Raw genomic sequence first — 20,359 nt, forward strand, 5'->3', positions numbered from 1 at the left:
ACTTTCCCTAGTTTAGAGGACTTTATGAAATCTAACTCCTTTCGCCGTATCATCATTGCCTTGGGCGTTTTGTTTGTGATTGGTTCTTGTTTTGATGTTTCATGCCTTAGTCCTATGACTCTGACTAGGGTTTATACAAGCCATGGAAACTGTTACTTAGTGTTCTCTGCATTACTTCTGTCCTCTATTAAAATATTGTGAATTAAAAAAAAAAAAAAAAGAGAGTCACGGCTTTGTCAAAGAAAAATTCAAATATTAAAATTCGCTGAAAGAGGCTAGTTTTGTTTTGTGAAATGGGTGTTTTGATTTCAGTTTCGTTTTTTTTTTTGGTTTTGTAAAAATTATATATATGCATATATTATATCTACTTTTTTTTTCAAATAGTCTTTTTGTTCAAGGTGGAAACACTTCGTCTATCACCTTAAGTGAGTATCTCCGGACATAGAAACAATCCAAATGATATTTAAAAATTAGTAAAAAAAAAGTATCTATAATTTTAATTTTTTTTAAACAGGAATCTAAAAGCTCAAAACTAAAGAAAAATAATTAAAAACAATTGAAATGAAAAAGTCGAAGTAAGTATACTTTTTGGTTGTCCCTCCGGCTTAGTTCGATAAAATTAATTAGTTGTTTAGGAAATAAAATCAAGAAGAATTAAAAATGGAAAATTAATATACGATGATGATTTGTTTACTTATTAACCTGTATGTTAAGAATTCCTTGAGGCTAATTTCTGTTTTATCCGGATTTTAGATTTTGGTGGTTATTAACGGAATGTTGGTATGTTTTACATTGTACTTGAACATTTGCATCTATTATAAAATAAAATTATTTTGCTCAAAATCATCAAAGACAGAGAGCGGTCAATTTTTTGTTTTTGAGATTTCAGATTTTTATGTTTTGAAGAAAAACGTATTCATGTTCCCCTTTTACGGTTTAATTCGAGTTTTGTTTGTATTTAATTAGAATTAGTTTTTTTTACCATTGGTTACATGAATATTATATCGAAATTAAAGTTATTTATGTTAATTAATAATGGATTCAATAGCTTTGGAGAATTTTGATATGTAATTTTTCTCTTTTTTTTTTTACGGGAACGTATTGGACTTTTTTATATTTTAAATATTGGTAACTTCGATTTATTCCGAGACAGTAAAATATCAAATTACTCGTAATTATTTGGAAATATATTAGAAAAATGCATAAACCCTCCTCTGCTCAAGAATCCTAATCCTCTCTTCAGATTTCCCTCAGAGAATGCGTGGAAGATAGCACAGTGAACGGGAACCGCATTTCTCCAACTCCTTTTCCGGGAAAATTTTCCAGGGTTCCCGGGGAGTTTATATAATCACTCGCATGCCACCCGGAAAATCTCGAACAAAACCCTGAAATGCAATCATCGCATCGCTTCTTCTCTCGCCTTCTTCAATCCCCGGGGAAGTGTTGCAGCAGAACAAGTGTCGTCAACGCTGGAGTTTTTGTCCAGTCACTGTCTCGAATCGACCAAGGCCATGGACTCCTTGAGACCCATCAAATTTTGGGTATTCCTCTTCGTTCGTATTCGCAGTCGAGAGGGTTTTTCTCCAGGAATTGCTCAGTTGGGGGTTTAACCGTGCGAGCTTCTGTTTCGTTCGAAAGGGACGACAATCTCCGGATTGATCCGTATTCGTCTCACCGGAGTATGTTTTTCTTAGTTCTGACCATTGATTAAAGCATACATGTCTTGGTTACTATGTCATTCTCATGTTCGAGGAATCTTTCTGGGTTCGTTGTTTTGTGCAGATTTCTTCACTCGAGCGAAACAAGTGAAGCGAATTGAGGTCAATGATGAACACAGGTAATACTGCTCATTGTTTTCTGATGATTTGCTTATTTGTGTTTCTGTGTCCATTTGTATGTGTATGTTAGCGGTTGTCTGTCTTCAGTTAGGGTTGAGGTTAATCAAGCATGGAGCAGAGTGATTCTATCAAGTGAATTCTCACTTCCATGACTAGATTCCTGGAAATAAATCTTGTTTAATGGTTGTCATGTTCCCAAATGGCGAGGTTCTTAGTTTATCACAGGGAAGATTGCGATAGTTTTGGGTGGATTTCGGTCCCACATAGGTTCTGTTTTCTTGTTTAGTTTCAGAGCCATTGTCGTGTGGTTTTATAGTTCCATTTCTTAGTGACGGGGAAGGGAAATAACGAAAGGTGAAGCTCCTCCATGAGCATTAACTGGTTGTCAATTTCCTGCTCTTGAATTCCTATAACTATACATACACCCTTTCGCCGGTATTTATCCTTAAGTTGTTATTTTGGTTAACTTCTTGCAGTCAACGGGCTGTGACTACTGCATTGTGGTGCAACTTCCTCGTCTTTTCGCTTAAGTTTGGGGTTTGGTGGTCGACTTCTAGCCATGTCATGTTGGCTGAAGTTGTTCACTCAGTTGCCGATTTCGCTAATCAGGTTTGTCACCAAATGAGTTGTTCTTTGCTTCTATGATTCCACCTGAATGTATAAATTTATCAGTTGCAGAGAAGTTTGGTTCATTTTTTCATACTTGTAGGCACTTCTTGCTTATGGCCTCAGTAGCTCAAGACGTGCCCCAGATGCCATTCATCCGTGAGTCTCCAATAATTTCATAATGCTTAGAGTCTATGGCAGAGTGGGTTTTTTTTCCTGTTTCTTTTGTCCCGAAAGAGTTAGACCAATTTCTCATTTTGCTTCCTCAGCTATGGTTACTCAAAAGAAAGATTTGTATGGTCCTTGATATCTGCTGTTGGCATCTTTTGCCTTGGCTCTGGTGCTACCATCGTTAATGGAGTGCAGAACTTGTGGACTTCAGAGGTAGCTGATTCAAAAAACCCTAATTGACCTCCATTTCTTCTGCCGTGTTTACCCTTTTCTATTTCTGTTATTTTTTTTCTCCATATATCCTTGGTGGTATCCGAAATTGCTGTTCTTAGAGTTGCTTGTCTTCTTCAGCCAGCACCAAATATGGAGTACGCCGCTTTGGTAATAGGAGGTTCATTTATAATTGAAGGTATGAACTTGGTTTTTTCTCTCTCTCTCTCCTCTCCGTAGCAAGAGTTCATGTGAATGCCGGGTCAACTTTGGTTTTTTTTTTTTTATAATTGTTTGTTTTATGATTGTTTTTGCCTTTAGGTGCTTCACTTATCGTTGCTATACAAGCCGTCAGAAAAGGAGCGGCTGCAGAAGGTATGACTATTAGAGATTACATATGGCGTGGCCATGATCCTACCTCCGTTGCTGTTATGACAGAGGTAACTTTTTTTTGTTCTTTTATAATCACTACTGAGCAATCACCATTTGAACATTGACCAAGCTGTTGTAATATTTTTTTCCCTTTTTGTGTTATCGGTACAGCTAGTATCATTTTTCTTATGTGTGTATATATATGCTGATATATAATTGTGAATATGCAGGACGGTGCTGCAGTGACTGGTCTCGCGATTGCAGCTGCGTCTCTTGTGGCTGTTAAGACGACGGGAAATCCTATTTACGACCCTGTCGGATCTATTTTAGTTGGGAATTTACTTGGAATGGTATGTTCAAGTTCTACACGACTCGAGATATTATTCTTGATGCTTAAGCTGTATGCACATCATAGTAGCACATTTTTCTAAACTTATAAGAAGAATATGGATATCAGGTGGCTATATTTCTCATTCAGCGGAACCGGCATGCCCTGATCGGGAGAGCAATGGATGATCATGACATGCGTAAAGTTCTTCATTTCTTAAAGAACGATCCGGTACACGTCCATTTTTTCTTGACATGGAAAGCTCATTTGCCTTAGGAATACCAAAGTAGAGCCATTAATGGTTGAGCTTATATTTGAACTAGAAACCTTTCTTATAGGTTGTAGATGCTTTGTACGATTGCAAAAGTGAAGTGATTGGACCTGGTTCCTTTAGATTTAAAGCGGAAATAGGTAAGTTCCTCTTCCTCAGCCCTATAGCTCGTTACCCATTTCGTTTCTTTTAAGCATTGCTTTTTTGGCTTAAAGTTTTGGCTTATTCATTACTTTGATACCACGGTTAAATGAAATGTTTTGTTCTCTGATCTATCTGCATGAAACAAATGGTACCTTGTGATATAGTTGTTGGATGTATCAATAGAGCGATTTTGGTGAATAGGTGTTTGTCTTTTCGTCATCTTAACCAGCATCTTAGGTTGTAGTATATATAAGATGTTCTTCGGAATAAGAAAGGAAAGAAACATGACTCAAACTCTTAACGGGTTGTTGATGAAACACAAAGAGCCGAGATGAAACATTGAATGTTTGTATGCAAACAGATTTCAACGGAGAGGTCGTTGTCCAAAACTATCTGAAGAGAACTGGCCGCGAAGAGTGGGCAAGACAGGTGAGTGAATACATCGGCTCCTGTCTGTTTCTTTTTTTAACTTTTAGTCGGTGAATTTTCCATCCGGGCAACGCCCAAATAGAGTAAGCTAACTCTCGGAAACTTGGAAACGGTACTTTAGTTCCGCGAGGCTGCAAAGAAAGGAGACGAATCTGCACTGCTCAAGATAATGTCAAACTATGGTATGTGACTGGATTACCCGACCCGACCCAAGTAGGAAAGTAGCGTCGGGTCCATGCTTGTTAATATAGGCTCGGACTAAAACCCGAGCTCTCTCGATGCAGGGGAGGAGGTGGTTACAGCTTTGGGAAGTGAAGTTGACAGGCTAGAGAAAGAGATACAAGAACTTGTTCCGGGAATTCAGCACGTAGACATTGAGGCTCACAATCCTGTAGATCCATCTCTATGATCTCCCTTCACTCTCTCGTTGTATGAGATTGGTTTTGTTTTTTTTTTCTGTCTGAAAAAGAAAGCAACGATAGGATTTCATAACACATGAACAAATCATTCTCTTCAAGAATCTATATATATGTATATGAAGAGCAATTTCTTTCTCTTGCGTGGTTGATTTTCCCGGTGAAGTTATAATATTTTATTTTTTATGAATATTTATTAGCACTTATACGAATATTTTTTTTTAGGCTGAGTTATTTCTTTTTTGTCAAATTAAACAGAATCAAAAAAGATTTTTATTTGATTTTCTATTGGGCAGAGCTTCCAGCATGACCCATTGTAGGAATATCTATTTCATTAAAATGACCAAAAACATAAACTAGACATCGATTTATAGATTTTTACTCGTAACTTTGTAAATTATTTCTTTAATAAAAATTGTCCAATATCTCTCACACCCACCCACCGATAGAAACCCTTTATATTCAAGATAAATCACAAAAACATAAATGCTTTTAAAAAAAAGTTGTATCGTAAATATATAATTTTTTTGGTATGAGTAAATATATAAATTTTATTTTTTAAAAAAATAATTTTTTTATAAATTCTATATAAATAAACTAAAATTTTAAAATAATACCATATTCACTGCAAACTTCACTTTGTAATTAGTGTTGTTGTAATAAAACTTTGTCTTACGAACTTTTTATTTAAAAAAAAACTTATTATATTTCCCAAAAGAATATAGAATTATCCATTTAACATATAACAACAAATAGATAGAGGGTATGTATATAGATTTTGGATATAAAAAAAATGGAATGTAAATTGAATTGAAATAGAATCTCAAAACCCAATTAATTTTTATAAAAAAAACTCTCATTCATTAACGTCGAGAGTTCTCTTTCCTACACAAAGACAGACCATGCGAACTTTCGCAGCTAAACGAGAAAACGGCGGCAAAGCTCTTTCTTTTCCCGACAGTGTTGTTGGCATAAAACAGACCCGACATGGCTGGAGCGAACGCATCGCTCTTCTCGAGCTCATCGTAATAACCTTTTCATACTCCGAATTCTTCCACTTCTCATCTTCCGACATTATCATTTCCTGCCTCGTTTTGTGTAAAGATCGAGACTTTAAAACCTGTTGCTGCCGACAAGCGGAGGTGGGGAAAAATATCCGAAAATCGGATATCCGTATATTTACATTCGACTCGTAAATATCCGATTTTTATAAATAGGATATAACGAGTTCTCGATGGATTTCAATTTTTAGATATCCACGAATCCAACTGATAAAGAATCATAAACGGGTACCCACAAGTTCCAAACAATTTTGTAAAAATATCATGGTCTATACATCTATACTATTTTATTTATATGTATGTCATTAGATGAAACTTACCTAGTTATGTCCCTATATATTTTTATACATATGTGTATTATATTAGTTTTTTTAGACGGGATGAGATTCTAATTAGATTTTACGATTGATTTAGATGAAAATTTATTTGGTTTTTTATGTATTTATGTTTCAATATCTTTGTATCCGTTCTTTTGGAAGATATAGTTGAGTAAAAAACTTAATGAATTTACAAATTATAAAAAAAAAAAAACTCGTAAGTCTCACAAATATCTATCATGTTGATATCTGAAATTTGATACTTTTTTATTGTTGAAATCCTTACCATGTAATTATTTCTAAACCGAACTTTTGTGAAAAAATATATTGTTGTAATATTTGTTTTATAAAAATCTGAACTTAAAAGAGAATATATCAAAAACTGAAATTTTAAAAAAATTGAAAATTTGTTTTAAATATTTGCATCAGTGCAATCTTGATCTAAATAAATGTTGTATCAAAACGAATTTAAATAAAAATTAAATGAATATAATTAACAGAAATCTCAAAATAATAACCAAAACATATCTGATCAAAATCCAAATAGAAACTATATCACATTTTCATTATTTTAATTCCTTCTTATCGTTCTTTTTAAGGACACATACATAGCTTTCTAATTGCGTTTTTCCCCCCAAAAAAAAACTTTCTAATTGCGTGGTCTAATAATGGAAAGTAACATGTCTGACGTGTCAACATATCCAAGGTGTGGTATTTTTCTATTTTTCATTTTAATTTTCATTTACTCATAAAATCTAATTAACGTTTCCCACTGTTGCAAACTTCGCTTTCCCTTTAAATATTATCTATATAACCTTCGTTCTCTCGGGTATCGTTCTCTTGAAATCGATTGCTTCGGAGAACTAATCAAACCTCACCAAACCCTAGACGACGGCGTAGACGAAGAGGAAGACAACCATGGTCCTGATCATGGGCGATGTGTAACAAATCTCGACCGAGCCCTCAAGGATTTCATTTCGGATCGTGCAAGAGTGTGAACGCGATCCGACGCGCTCCTAAGTCATGAGGCCGATTCAATCGCCACCTGGAGTTGCCGCTGCTGGTCGGAGCCGTCCCCGGAAGCGGCCGGACCTGACCTTGCCGCTCCCGCAGCGCGACGTGTCCCTCGCCGTGCCTCTCCCTCTCCCCCCGACATCCGGCGGCTCGGCGCCTTCGTCTGGTGGATCTGTGTCGGAGGCGGCGAACAGCAATAGCTTCTCCGCCGCGAGCAGCTTTTCGGAGCTGGAGCGTGTGAACCGGATCGGCAGCGGCGCCGGCGGAACGGTTTACAAGGTGATCCACAAGTCGACTTCGAGGCTCTACGCTCTCAAGGTGATCTACGGGAACCACGAGGAAATGGTTCGTCGCCAGATCCGTAGGGAGATCGATATCCTTTGCGGCGTGGACCACCCAAACGTGGTGAAATGTCATAAAATGTTCGACCTCAACGGCGAGATCCAGGTTCTGCTCGAGTTCATGGATAAAGGGTCCTTAGAAGGCGTCCATGTTTGGCAGGAGCAGCAGCTCGCGGACATTTCCCGGCAAGTTCTCAGCGGCTTGACTTATCTCCATCGCCGCCGCATTGTCCACCGCGACATCAAGCCATCGAATCTCCTCATAAACTCCGCCAAAAACGTGAAGATCGCCGACTTTGGAGTGAGCCGGATCCTTTCCCAGACCATGGATCCGTGCAATTCATCGGTGGGAACCATTGCTTACATGAGCCCCGAGCGGATTAACACCGACCTTAATCAAGGGCAGTACGACGGATACGCTGGGGACATATGGAGCTTGGGTGTTAGCATTCTAGAGTTCTACTTGGGGAGATTCCCTTTCGCCGTTGGCCGACAAGGCGACTGGGCAAGTCTCATGTGCGCCATTTGCTTATCTCAGCCACCGGAGGCTCCGCCGTCGGCTTCGCCGGAGTTCCGAGACTTCATCTCGTGTTGCATGCAGAGAGATCCGGCGAAGAGGTGGAGCGCGCAGCAGCTCTTGCAGCATCCCTTCATACTGAGAGCAAGTGGAGCCCAAAAGCAGCATCCTCCTAATCTTCACCAACTCTTGCCTCCTCCTCGTCCTCTGTCTTCATCCTCATCTCCGGCATCGTAGTGTTTTGTCCCTTACCTTTTCATACCTCTTGTCTATCTTTCCCATTCCTGGCAATTTTACGCAAATTCTCCATGCCCGAGTAAAAAGTATTGAATAGGGAGGAAGAGTTGGAAGTGAAAATCCGTGGAATGGAAGAGGATATATTATTAGGGGATTTCATGTCATAGGGTTTATTGATAATTTGATACTTTTAAGAGTTACATCAGTTGACCAAATCTTATTTTACCTTTCGGTAATGTTTTGCTAGAAAGGGAAGGACACCAAAGAATCCTTCTGTTCATGATGGAAATGACGTTGCCTGGATTCGATTTAGCGTTGATATTTCAAACCAGGAAATACTGGAGGATCTTCCATTTTGTTGAAATTCCATAAAAGTTTTCCCATTTGTGTTTCATTATTTGGTGTGAGGAATCATTTTGAGGCTATTGCTGTGGGAAAAGGTTTGCTCTTGTGTTACCATTTATGGTAAATGCCTTGGGCTAGATTTTTCATTAATGTTCTAATTTCTTCGGTGAAAAGCAACGCTTCTTTATGGCCCTCCGTCTGGCGAAATCTTGCGGTTCTGTAGCAGTTGGTAGAAAAGCAATCTTTACGCAGAATGCATTCATCTGTTTGTGTTACTGAGCGCTCATGACTGGATTTTGTCATCCTTATGCTTGCATTTAATTTCATTTTGTGTATGTTGTCTTGTCCTGGTTGTGAACTGTATATGTAGAATTGCCTTGATGTTAGAAAATGATTAATGGATAGTTCTTTCACCAAGTTGTGTATTCTAGGGCAATCAGTTGAGGTCCCTAGACGTCCTGCGCGAGTGTCCCTATTCAGGTGCTAAACTCTAAACCTCATCTTACCATATATTATTGATGACTAGGATTTAGCTGTTTCGCTAATGTTCTGATTACTTTGGTGAAGTTAATGCTTATATATGACCCAATGATGGACAACATTTTGTGATTCTCTAGCAGTTTGTCAGAAAGCAATGTATTACTCAGAATGCACATAAATCTGTGCATGCATAACTGGATTTTTTTTCCTTCCTTTGTTTCCGCCTAGTTTCTTTTTGCCTATCCTGTAAAATGGTTACACGCTCTGTATGAACAGTGTTGTTTTCTTATGTTGGAATATGCTTATTCCATAGACGTTATTTTCCGAGTAGTAGTCTAGATCAAAGGGGAGCCTTGGCACATTGGTTAAGGTGTTGCCATTGTGATCTAGAAATCACTGGTTCAAGTCGTGGAAGTAGCCCCTTGCAAAATATTCTACAAGATAAGGTTCACCTGCAATACACCTTTTTGGTGGAACCCTTCCTCAGACCCCGCTCAACGGAATGCTTTGTGCACCGGGCGGCAGAGTAAAGCAAAGTAAGTAGTCTAGATCATTCAGTTGTGTTAAGAAATCATATACAAGTGTTCTATTCCGATGCTAGACTCCAAACCTCAGCTCAAAAGTACCATATGCATCGGTTTGTTTAGTGTTTTGCCATTTATATTTCTTTATTCGCTGCTAAGAATTATTCCGAATGAGCTTTCTTCTTGCCATATTTGGTTAATGCGTAGGGTTTAGGCACTATCAGTAATGTTTTTATAGGCAAAAAGAAAACTAAAAGTTGTTTGTAACGTGTGATTTGACGAAATTTTATGGGTTTCTAGCAAATCATAGGAAGCGAAGCATTAACTCAGAAAGCATTCACCTGTTAATAAGGCTGTATGTTTACGTTTGGATTTTTTCATCCTTTCCTTGTTACCTAGATTCTTTTGGCCTCTGTCATAAACCATTTGTGTTCCGTAGCTGTGGAATTGTCTTGATTCTAAAGTATGATATTCATATATTTTAGTCTAGTTTGGCTCGTTATGGTGCTTACAAAACATACTCAAATGCCCTGTTCTGATCCTATGTCCTGCCGTGGCTCTTTCAGTTTTGGCTATGTCGGTTATAGACAGAAAGTTGAAAAATAGTGATAGGCCCATGCGTTAGGTTATTAAAGATTATTTCCTGTTAGGGTTTTGACGTGGGTTTTACTGGCTTTCTAAAGATCAAGTTCGAGTGTTTTCTTGTGATTGCAACTGGTTGTCCTCTTTCTGCCTCCTATTTTTTCATGTGGTCAACTTTATGGCTTGTCACTTCATTCGGGAATGCACCTCTGTTATCGTTTGTTGGGCATCCTTTCGACAATACAGAGTTACAGATACATGAGCTCGAATCTCTGAGTCAGCACCTGGAGGAAGAGGAACCTGAAAGGTGAGACTTGTTCCCAGTTTTTACCATACTCGTCTCTAGTTTGTGGCAAACATTCTCTGCAGGTGTTTGATACACAGGAAATTCCTCGAGGATTTACCGCTCATCCTTTTGTTCTTGATTTTCACATTTTTCAGCTGATGAAGTTTCCACCTTAAGTTTTTGCTTGTTGGGAGTGAACTTTTTGTTATTCTCTGGCAGTGTGTTTGAAATTTCTCGCAGGAAACAGAAAGAAAACCGGAATGAGTTGGGCAACTTCAGTAGCAGCCGCAGGCAGCTTCTGTTCAAGAAGCTGTTTCCACAAAGCTCCCTGGGGGTCAGTATGCTCGTGATCCTCTATGTTCATAGCAAGCCGAGAAATCCCTAGTTTCTTGATTACTTGAGTGGCAATGGATCACATTTTGGAATTCTTATACATACTGCTGCTGATATTGAGATCAGACTTTTCTCTGTTTTCACTTGCCCCAATACTCAGCAACAAGCTTGGAGAAGGAAGATTCTTCTCGCTCCATCATACATATACCAAAAGGGTACAGAAGAGGTGTCTCCTGTTCTCTCTAATATTATATAATGTCTGAAAAAAGAATTGTGCAAAAGGCAAAAATGATAATGAATACAACAATACTGTTTAATAAGCTTATTAACTGAAAACTCCACGTTTAGATTCATGGGCTCCAAAGAAAAGACCAAGGTCCAGTTCCTGTTCCTATCCTGCAATACCATGAAACCCTTTCGTTACGTTTCTCATTCACAGTTGCATCTTTTTAGTCGATCCATCTTATATGACAGTATTTTTAATCTGTTAGGGTTGATGTGTTGATGGAATTTTACCTCAAGAACCCAACTGCTACTCGGAGACTCATGTAAATGGTTAGGCCCAACCATAGTCCCACGAATCCGTGAGCCGAGGAGAGCAATAGCAAGCACGAGACGCTCACTACCGAAACCATCACCAATGATGCAGCCGAGTACCCGAAATCCGACGCACCAAAGTTCACGCCGTCGAACACAAATGCCAACGCGTTGATCGGTTGAGTGCATGCGACGAACTGATGAAAGAAGCGAATCAATCAAGAACAGGAAAAATATCGTCGAATCAATCTGATTTGATTTGTATAATGTGATCAGGAAAAGGGTATAACATACCGGGAGCCCTGTCCTAACGAGACGCAGGACGTCATCGTCTTTCGTGAACAGTCGTGCTCCAAAGTGAAGTCCCGCTCCAATTACAACCGCGAGTACCAACCCGAGAACCAGACCCAACTGCGTGTGACACAACAGTTCTTTCGTTTCTTGATCACTCCGAGCGGTCCAAATGGGTTCGATAACTTAAAATTCTAGATGGCGGCAAACCTGAAGTACACGGGAAGCGGTGGCTGCAGCCCTCTCGTGGTCCTTCTTGGCAAATGCGCTCGCCATGATCGCCTAATAAATGATTTGGAAATGTGAAAGAAAAAAATGGTTATAGTCTACAATATATTCGAACAAATTACAAACAGAGAGGAGAGGCCCGGGGTGTGACCTGGCCAGCGACGGCTAGCCCGTCTGCGAGAAGAGACGTGGCCAACCAGACCTGCAAGCAAACTTGAAATGCAGCCATCGGGATCGGACCGTCCCTTGCAGCTAGGGATGCGGATAACGTTACACAAAATGTCACGGCCATTACCCTAACCAATAGGAGAAAACCTGAGAGAGTCACGAAGAAATCAAGTTCGTCAATTTCACGAGGAATTTACCTATATATGATTTGACAGGATTTTTCTTCACTTACAGTTTTTAATGAACCTTCCAAGCTCGAGATGTTTGGTACTCGGGTTCAAGAGATCGACTTGGCCCGTCAGTCTCCACAAGAGTATACCGGAAATAACGTATCTGAAACGTATGTCCATATATACGATTTCATGTTAGAGATTTCGAGATATTGCAATATTTATGTGATATTTGAGAGTCGAAACTGACTGGGATATAACGTGTGCGGTGGCTGCTCCGCTAACGCCTAGACGGAAACCAAATATGAAGATCGGATCGAGGATTATGTTCGTGAGATCTCCAATCACTGTTTCATTCACACAAAGATGAAGCAAAAGTGGATTTTTTTTGTTTATAAAATTCCTCATATGAATGTAAATGTGTATAGAAGGCGTACCGGTGGCGTATAAGGGGGTCTTGGTGTCTCTGAATCCACGGAATACGCCTTGCATTGCGAGCGAGAGAAGAACGGCCGGTGCACCCATTGATCTGAGTGTCAGATACTGTTGAGCCGGTCTCAGCATCGGAGAATCCTTTATATACATCACACCGTCTCAATCTTAATTATCAGTACGTGGGTATTGCACACGGGCCGACGCTGGTCGGATACCCGCGTTTTCGGAGGTACCCGAGCTTAGCCTCGTCCCCCACAGGTTTATGGATGAAGTATCTCGATCTTGGCTAATGGCGATTGATGCTCGGGTACCCGTGTGTGATACCCGAACCCCGCGAAAACTTATAGATTTATGTTGACTCGAGTTGACCATAAAGGTAAAGTGGTAATTTTACATGAACATAGATCTAAACATATCATAGTTTGAGGGTCATTTTGCACATTCTAGTACACCCGGGTAACAGGTCCAAAGAAAAATCTGAACCCGAATCCAAACCCGCGGTCCTCATCTCGTCGGACCGTGTACCCATGAGACGGGTGCTGGTGAACCCGCGAATATCGGGTTTAATGCCTACCCCGTACTAAAGATAGAGAAAGTAGATGGCATATAAATTCAAAAGAGATGCTTACATGTTTAATTCCCATGAAACTCAAAAGAGGTTTCGCGGCAGATATAAGGAACACAGCTTGAAGAAGGCCGAGGATGCTTCCAATGATCAATGCGGATGAGGCGGACGGAATGATCCGTTTCTTGTTTGTAACACTAAAGCTACTGCTATGCATATGTACACATCTTGAATCACTTGCCCCCGAACCTGAACAAAATCAACAACAATTACACTACAACATATGCCAAAGACCAAACAGCAGAAAACAGTTGAAGGTGATGATGATGATGAGATACAAGCACCATACCATTGAGAGGAATCAGTTCTTGACTCTCTTCGGTTTCTAAGCATTCTCTATGGGAACTGTTTGCATCTTCCTCAGCAACAAACGACGTTGTGATGCTAACGAGTGGGAATATCGCAATTCTTGAAACTTGATTGAACAGAGCAATAGAAACCCCGACGGCTGCGAGCTCTACGGGACCTGCATTCATTCACGACCGAGACATCGTGATTTAAGAAAAAGCGTCTCGGGAGAAACGGGGAAACGAAGAGTTGTTGTAATATTCACCGATTTGGCCTATGAAGGCTGTGTCGACCAGAGACGCTATAGGATCGGCTGTCAAAGCAAGTGCTGCAGGCAACGCTATTCGGGCAATCTCCAACCCGAGCTCGTCTAACTTCAGAACTGATCTGCTCACGACATGGCAATCAGAACAAAAAAAAACAAGTTCTTGAAAATGTAATAGAATCACAACAACATAATGATCTTCAAGATCATGATCAACTACATCATCCACCTGAAATCCTTGGAGAAAACGTGAAGAGGATATCTCGGTGAATCGGCTGGAGATTCTTTGTAGCCCTCTTCAGCCATCGATTTCTTGAACAACAATGAATGTTCCAAATTCTAATGGTTTATGAGGGTAATGGAGCTTTAGCTTCCCCTATCTAAAGAACAGGGTCTGCAATCAGACATATGTAATGTTCAGTTCTTGAGAAGACATTGAAATTTGTCAAGAAAATGGGGACAAGAGGCACTTTGAGGTTAGGATCAAAGTTAACCGCATATTTCACTTGAACGGTCCAATTATTCATTCTCCACCCTCGTTTTCATGCATTACCAAACATCAAATGAAGTCTAATCAAAACTGGAACAGAGAAAAACCCACCAAGAGAGAAAAACCCAAAAATCGAATTCTGGATTCTAGGAAACTCAGGTGAATCAAAAGGCCGAAACTTTTTCGTTTCAAATACAAGATTAAAAAAAAAGATTTGAACTTTAAAGTGTCTCACCTTCCAAGAAACTCCTTCCTTCCCTCAAAATGTGTTTAAAAGCAAAAGGACTCATTTTCCATATGTATGGTATCAGTAATTATTTTAAACCAAAACTGATTTGAAAAACCAAACAAAAACGAAGCAAATACATGAAAACACAAACTAACAAACGGGTTGATGTGAAAACTCCCACAGTTACATGATCTGAGTATGACTGCCACGGATAGATACAGAGAGAGATGGGGAAGAAAGATCATCACCGACAAGAAAAAAAAAATTGAAACTTTCACCAGGAAATTCTTGAAATTTGAAAAACCCACCTGAAATATCAGAGATGGCTTTCCGTTTCGGGCCACTTTCTTATATGTTTCTCAGCAAAGCAGAGGCTATGGGAACCTGACGGAAGAAAACCAGACAGATCTTTCTTCGAACCAACAACATCTATGATTTTTTATTTTCTGTCTTTTTTCTTTTCTTACTCGGAAACCAAGCTGGTGAATTTGTCAAAACAAAAGAAGATACTAAAATACAGAGACTAGGAAGATATGAAAGTTAATGGCGGAGAAGCTGATGCGTGGTGGAAAGGTGGAAACTTTGGGTTCATCTTTTTTTTTTTTAATTAAAAAGGGCAGTTATTATTTTTATTTATTTATTTATGCTATTTATTTCTTATTTTATATCCTTTATGTATTATATACGTTAACTATTTCTCTTTATTTATAATATGATTTGACTCCACATAATGTATAATTATAAATAAATTGAATATTATATATCTGTAATTTTTAAAAAAATTAAAATTTTAACCAAAAACAAAATAAAACCAATATAAATTATGATCAAAATAATAGGAAAGGGAGCATAATAAAATCAAATCAGTATAAGCCAGCCCAAATTGTGGTTTTGAGGTGATTATCACGTATTAAACAAAAAATGAAAATATATAATATACTATTAGGTCCATTACTAGTACCTTTTGTTAACATATTTGTCCGGTGAAAAAAGAAAATTACCATTTACAAAAAAGTCTTTATTCGCCCCTTAATGATTCGGAGTTTTTATATGGTACGTGGTTTTACATTTCTTGACACGGATTATATGATGATGATACATGGTTTTTGTGGTAAATAAATATTTCAGTGTTGAGAGAGAAAAAAATGTTAGGAATTAAAAATTATATATTAAAAAAATATTGGACGTGAGAAAAATGTTGTTGACGATGTCATATACAGTTCCCCAGTAAATAACATTTCCCAGATATGCCTTCCCAGGATCCCCAGTCATATGCATCTTCTTGGCATTTAAATATCTATAAAAATTTCTTATTTTAATATTTATATTCCTATTTTAATCAAAATTATTGATATAGATAATCGGATACATAATACAGCATCACTGATAATGAATGTTAAATAATATGTCATATATATGATAACGTGTAACAATGAAAATAATAATTAGAACAAAAAGGAAAAAGAAGTTTATTTGTTAAAAAAATTAAAATATAATTCTAATACTTTCATTTTTTTTAGTAATTAAGTAAGAGTTGATATCATTCGATGTGTTATTATCCATCCTATATTATTCTTTCGCTGATATCGATAATTGTCACTAATATAAAAAAATAAATAGTAAAATAAAAAAAATTAAAATCAGTGTGTTAAATTCCAGGTAATTATATATTAGATGATTGGTTACTTGTTTAATTTTCGGACGAACTTAGGTTTGACCCTCGGTCAATAAGATGTGACTTTGTATTCCCATTTAAAAATAACAGTTTACATAGGATTTAACTCCTGTATGCTCGCACGTGTCCCACATTTGTTCTCTTCCATGTAAATGTAAATGATATGTATACACGTGTGTGTATATATATATATAAGATTTCTATTAGGGAGGAGAATAATATCTGAAAAACTAAACTAATGATTTGTATCCGAATCGAAAATTCGGATATGTGAAATCATGAATCATATATAGATATTGGTTTTAAAATATTTATAAGATATGAATATCAAATTCGAATTATCCAATATATCCGATACGATCTGTATTTTTAATAATATTTTTTAAATATAGGATAATTTTGTAATAAATTTATATTTATAGAGTCATTTTGAAAAAAAAATATAATAGAATTTTTTTTCCATTTTCATCGTTCTGTCAAAAAATTCAAATTACTCGGCCGCCTCTCTCCCTCTTTTTTTAGTTGTCATTGTTTTTTCACTATTTTTCATCTTGTTTTTCAACGATTCTCTTCCGCTACTTCATTTTGATTTTTACTTCATTTTGAATTTTCCAGTGAGTGATTTTGCATCAAATATAGAGATTATTTGTTCTGTGGTCTTTATTTTTTTAGAGTTAGAGATTGTTTTCCACAGATTTTTTCTCTGTTTTTGCTCTAATTAATAAAATATACATATTTTCCTATAAAAATGTCTTTTAAGTGTCCTACCTCTATGTAAGATGTGTATCTATCAGGTTCGGTGAGTTTCGAGATTATAAAAAAAATGAGTGTCTGTAGCTACCATAACTGTAAGACAATAGAAAGTTAGTTTATGCTCTGTTGAAACCATATCTATGGTTTCATTACTTTTTTTCTTAATGTATCTGAATTTTTTGGGATATGGATCTTCCATTTTATTTGCATTTGAGTTTTTTAAATTTTATGTTTCATTTTTGCCCTTGTTAAACCGGATATGAATATTCGCAAATCCACGATTTTTACGGATATCCGAAACATATAGATTAGATACAAATAGTAAAATTTTATATTAAGACAAGATTAAGAGGGAGATTGTTAGAAATAATCTTGCTTTATTGCATTATTTTTATTTATTTTGAAATCTTCAAAGATGGGTAAAAGATGGGTGCTAGTCTTTAGGCATATCTCATGCAATTTGCTCACGTTCTCTTTCTATCTTTCGTTTTTGTATTTAAAAGGGCGTAAGCATGAAATAAAAATATACATCTTTCTTCCTCACGACATTATCTCTTTCTCTCTCAATATTTTTCTATGTTTTTTCAGTACAATATTTTTCGTCGACAAAGTGATGCAACAATATTTTGTTTTTTTAATTTGTTTAGTTTTTGAAGATTTGTAACATATTTGTACGGATCGGATACAAATAGAAAAATATTTTATATTCAATCTATGCTCATCCCTAATTATTGTTTATCATGTTGAGTTAAAAACCGACACTTTTTAAGAATTTCCGGTTTTATTAAAAGGTTATCAACGAAAACTTAAAGCTAAATTTAGAAAATAACAAAGTGACCTAAGAAAATCCTAATTGCAACCAAGACATTTATGAAACGAATTTATTAAAAATAACAAATAAACTTTCAAACAAACAAAGAAAATAAGAAAATGATATATACTATTTCTGTTCGGAAGAAAAAGAAAACGTAAACGGTATACAATGCATGCATATATAAATTTCACCTTTCTCCTAAGAGAAAAACTCTACAAAAAAGGGAAGAAAAGAATCCGAAAACGTACCCATTTAGATCGTTTGTTTAACCGCAGTTGGAATCACGTCGTTCTCCGTTATTCTTCTGTCGGTGATCAAGAATCCGACTACTAGAGAACAGAAACATAATATCATGATACTTATAAAAAAAAAAGAACATAATATCATGACCCAAATATTACGGGTTTTATTTTTTTCTTTTTTTAAAAACATTTTTTTGTCTATTAAGCGTGGGTGAAACGAGTTCGATTTGGGTTTTTTTTAGGGTTCCTGTCTAGTTTAGTTTTTATTGGATCCAAATATTGCGGGTTTGGTTTTAGTTTTGTTCGTAGTAAAAAAGTGGAACTGATTTTTCATTTTTGTCGATTAGGAATGTGTGAATGGAATTCGATTTGGGTTTTTCGGCTTTGATTAAATAGTTAGATTATCGTATCATGTATCTCTAGTTACATGTAATAGAGAAAATGGTGGAGAATCGTTTGGATTTTTTACTATTCAACATAGAGAATTACAATATTTATAGGTAGAAAATAAAATCACAACATATCTTATTTAATCAATATAAATATAGAAAATATAGAAATAAGATCAAATCTAAATATTATGTAATCTTCTCGAATCTTTTCCATATCTCTTAATACGTCCCCTCAAACTCAAGGAGATGAGAAACAACTGTTTGAGGTTGAATTCTCAATAAAATAGCGAGATTTGATAATCGAACCTAGAAACTAGTAGATTGTTAGCGGATCTGAAAAGTCTGATGTGACGCAGTAGCGTAGTGCACATGCACGGTATTATAACTATATTAATGATAATATTCTAGGAATAATATCTTCCTATATATGCCCTTCAAGATGAATCATATATGATAAATTCAATCTTGTTACACAAAAACTGAAATTATGACCGTGTTAAACGAATCATCTTCCACGTTGTGATGTAGTTCAGACTTGAGTCGATGTTTCTTGATAACTTTTGAAGAGCTTGAGAGTTGTAATCTCAGAGATTGATGTGGCACGAATGTACGGTGCATGTGCGCGAGTTGGGTTGCACGACAATGAGGCCGGCAGCGTAAAAAATTGCGGTGTGTATAGTGGGTAGGCCGGAGAAAAAAAAATACGGGCACTAAAGCGCGACGCATAATGCGAGATAGTGTAGCAGCGGAGCAAGATAGAAGAAAAAAATAAGTGACGCAAATACGTCGATCGACGATCGGAGTTTTTAATCGAAAGGGTTAAAAGTCAGGTGTAAAGATCTCACAACGACTAAGGTTGGCGTCGATAAACGAACGTCGTCGGGAAAAAAAAATAGCATATCGGCTAGGGTTGACAGTGATGAACACTATCGTCGGAAAAAAAAAACTAGAAAAAAAAAACAGAGCAAAATGAATAATGAATGTAATACGATAGTCAAGATGATAATATTATTGGATTTAGTATATATCATCATCTTCGTCATCGTTTTGGGATTCAACCACCATTTGATGAGAAAAAAAATCTAAAACGAAAATCCAGGCTCTGATACCATAATAAAGAAAATGGTGAAGAATCGTTTGAATTTCTCATTATTCAACATAGAGAATTACAATATTTATAGGTAGAAAATAAAATCACAATATATCTTATTTAATCAATATAAATATAGAAATAAGATCGAATCTAAATATTACGTAATCTTATCAAATCTTCTCCATATCTCTTAATAATATGTACAAAGAGTTTTTTTTTTTAACTTAAAGCTCGGCTTTCCGAAATGTGTGATTTTTTCAAATTCATCGTGAATTATTTAATTGCACAAAACATTTTCTAGATATACGTTGTGGAAATGTTAAAATATGAAATATCAATTTAATTCATGACTCGTAGAACGTCATATTCGCAAAGATATAGTTAGGTTTTACTTTGAAATTCTATGGAATCTTTTTTTAAAAAAAAAATTAAGAATATACGCACGTTTTGATGTATTTTTTTATTTTGGATAAATAAATGATACAGACCCTAAAAAAATGGACGGCTGTTTAAAAGAGCTGCACGGAAGGCGTTTGCAAGTTCTAAGGAGGATACAGGCCACAGCCACCGAAACCAATACTGTTTTACAAAGGAGTTGTTCTTCATTTCTTTTTTGCAGGTTCTTCTTGTATTGTTTATCAATACTATTATTATATATTAATAAGATAATACATCGCTGTATTATTAAACATAGAATAATAATATGTTTTTTTTTTAAGATGGATAACGATTTAGATTTTATAAATAAAAACTTCCATAAAAAAAAAAATCAAAATATGCATTGATAAGGCAACGGCATCAACGATAAAGCCTAAAGGACACATACTGACGCGAAGGAATCA

At 36.6% G+C, this 20,359-nt stretch overlaps 5 protein-coding genes across 9 annotated transcripts in view; 4 read left to right on the top strand and 1 right to left on the bottom strand.

The window, feature by feature from the left end:
- LOC104816896 (GATA transcription factor 28-like) overlaps nucleotides 1-161 on the top strand; it is a 4,027-nt gene extending 3,866 nt beyond the window's left edge. The window contains exon 9 of the transcript XR_772383.2: nucleotides 2-161. The gene's annotated coding sequence lies outside the window, so the exon portion shown is untranslated. The remainder of the gene's footprint in view (nucleotide 1) is intronic.
- A 1,056-nt stretch (nucleotides 162-1,217) lies between these two features.
- Nucleotides 1,218-4,950, top strand: LOC104816897 (metal tolerance protein C4). Its single transcript, XM_010545913.2, has 13 exons — nucleotides 1,218-1,679; nucleotides 1,783-1,837; nucleotides 2,315-2,447; nucleotides 2,548-2,603; nucleotides 2,714-2,828; nucleotides 2,967-3,024; nucleotides 3,147-3,265; nucleotides 3,428-3,547; nucleotides 3,655-3,756; nucleotides 3,864-3,936; nucleotides 4,302-4,369; nucleotides 4,491-4,551; nucleotides 4,654-4,950. Exons 1-13 carry the CDS (start codon nucleotides 1,391-1,393, stop codon nucleotides 4,776-4,778), a joined length of 1,374 nt encoding a protein of 457 aa, XP_010544215.1. The 5' UTR covers nucleotides 1,218-1,390; the 3' UTR covers nucleotides 4,779-4,950.
- Nucleotides 4,951-6,962: 2,012 nt separating this feature from the next.
- On the top strand, nucleotides 6,963-10,511 carry LOC104816902 (mitogen-activated protein kinase kinase 4). The gene is made up of 2 exons (XM_010545921.2): nucleotides 6,963-9,633; nucleotides 10,450-10,511. Exon 1 carries the CDS (start codon nucleotides 7,187-7,189, stop codon nucleotides 8,270-8,272), a length of 1,086 nt encoding a protein of 361 aa, XP_010544223.1. The 5' UTR covers nucleotides 6,963-7,186; the 3' UTR covers nucleotides 8,273-9,633; nucleotides 10,450-10,511.
- On the top strand, nucleotides 9,627-11,406 carry LOC104816901. 4 transcript variants are annotated; one of them, XM_010545918.1, is made up of 4 exons: nucleotides 9,627-10,510; nucleotides 10,709-10,823; nucleotides 10,983-11,048; nucleotides 11,314-11,406. In XM_010545918.1, the coding sequence occupies exons 1-4, from the start codon at nucleotides 10,368-10,370 to the stop codon at nucleotides 11,317-11,319; spliced, it is 330 nt and encodes a 109-aa protein (XP_010544220.1). In that variant the 5' UTR covers nucleotides 9,627-10,367; the 3' UTR covers nucleotides 11,320-11,406. The 4 variants fall into 4 exon arrangements, with proteins under 4 accessions (XP_010544220.1, XP_010544222.1, XP_010544218.1 ...); XM_010545920.1 differs by having other exon boundaries at nucleotides 10,983-11,037; nucleotides 11,314-11,399; XM_010545916.2 differs by lacking the exon at nucleotides 11,314-11,406 and having other exon boundaries at nucleotides 10,983-11,099.
- On the bottom strand, nucleotides 10,996-15,127 carry LOC104816898 (protein DETOXIFICATION 42-like). 2 transcript variants are annotated; one of them, XM_010545915.2, is made up of 13 exons: nucleotides 14,857-15,127; nucleotides 14,059-14,223; nucleotides 13,830-13,951; nucleotides 13,566-13,742; nucleotides 13,281-13,465; nucleotides 12,654-12,759; nucleotides 12,467-12,563; nucleotides 12,279-12,379; nucleotides 12,030-12,193; nucleotides 11,861-11,932; nucleotides 11,654-11,770; nucleotides 11,339-11,556; nucleotides 10,996-11,218 (listed from the first exon to the last, which is right to left on the bottom strand). In XM_010545915.2, the coding sequence occupies exons 2-13, from the start codon at nucleotides 14,133-14,135 to the stop codon at nucleotides 11,173-11,175; spliced, it is 1,482 nt and encodes a 493-aa protein (XP_010544217.1). In that variant the 5' UTR covers nucleotides 14,136-14,223; nucleotides 14,857-15,127; the 3' UTR covers nucleotides 10,996-11,172. The 2 variants fall into 2 exon arrangements, with proteins under 2 accessions (XP_010544217.1, XP_010544216.1); XM_010545914.2 differs by having other exon boundaries at nucleotides 12,654-12,789; nucleotides 14,857-15,126.
- Nucleotides 15,128-20,359: the final 5,232 nt, after the last annotated feature.

Source organism: Tarenaya hassleriana, unplaced genomic scaffold (assembly GCF_000463585.1).
Source record: "Tarenaya hassleriana unplaced genomic scaffold, ASM46358v1 Cleome26, whole genome shotgun sequence".
Lineage (NCBI taxonomy): Eukaryota > Viridiplantae > Streptophyta > Magnoliopsida > Brassicales > Cleomaceae > Tarenaya > Tarenaya hassleriana.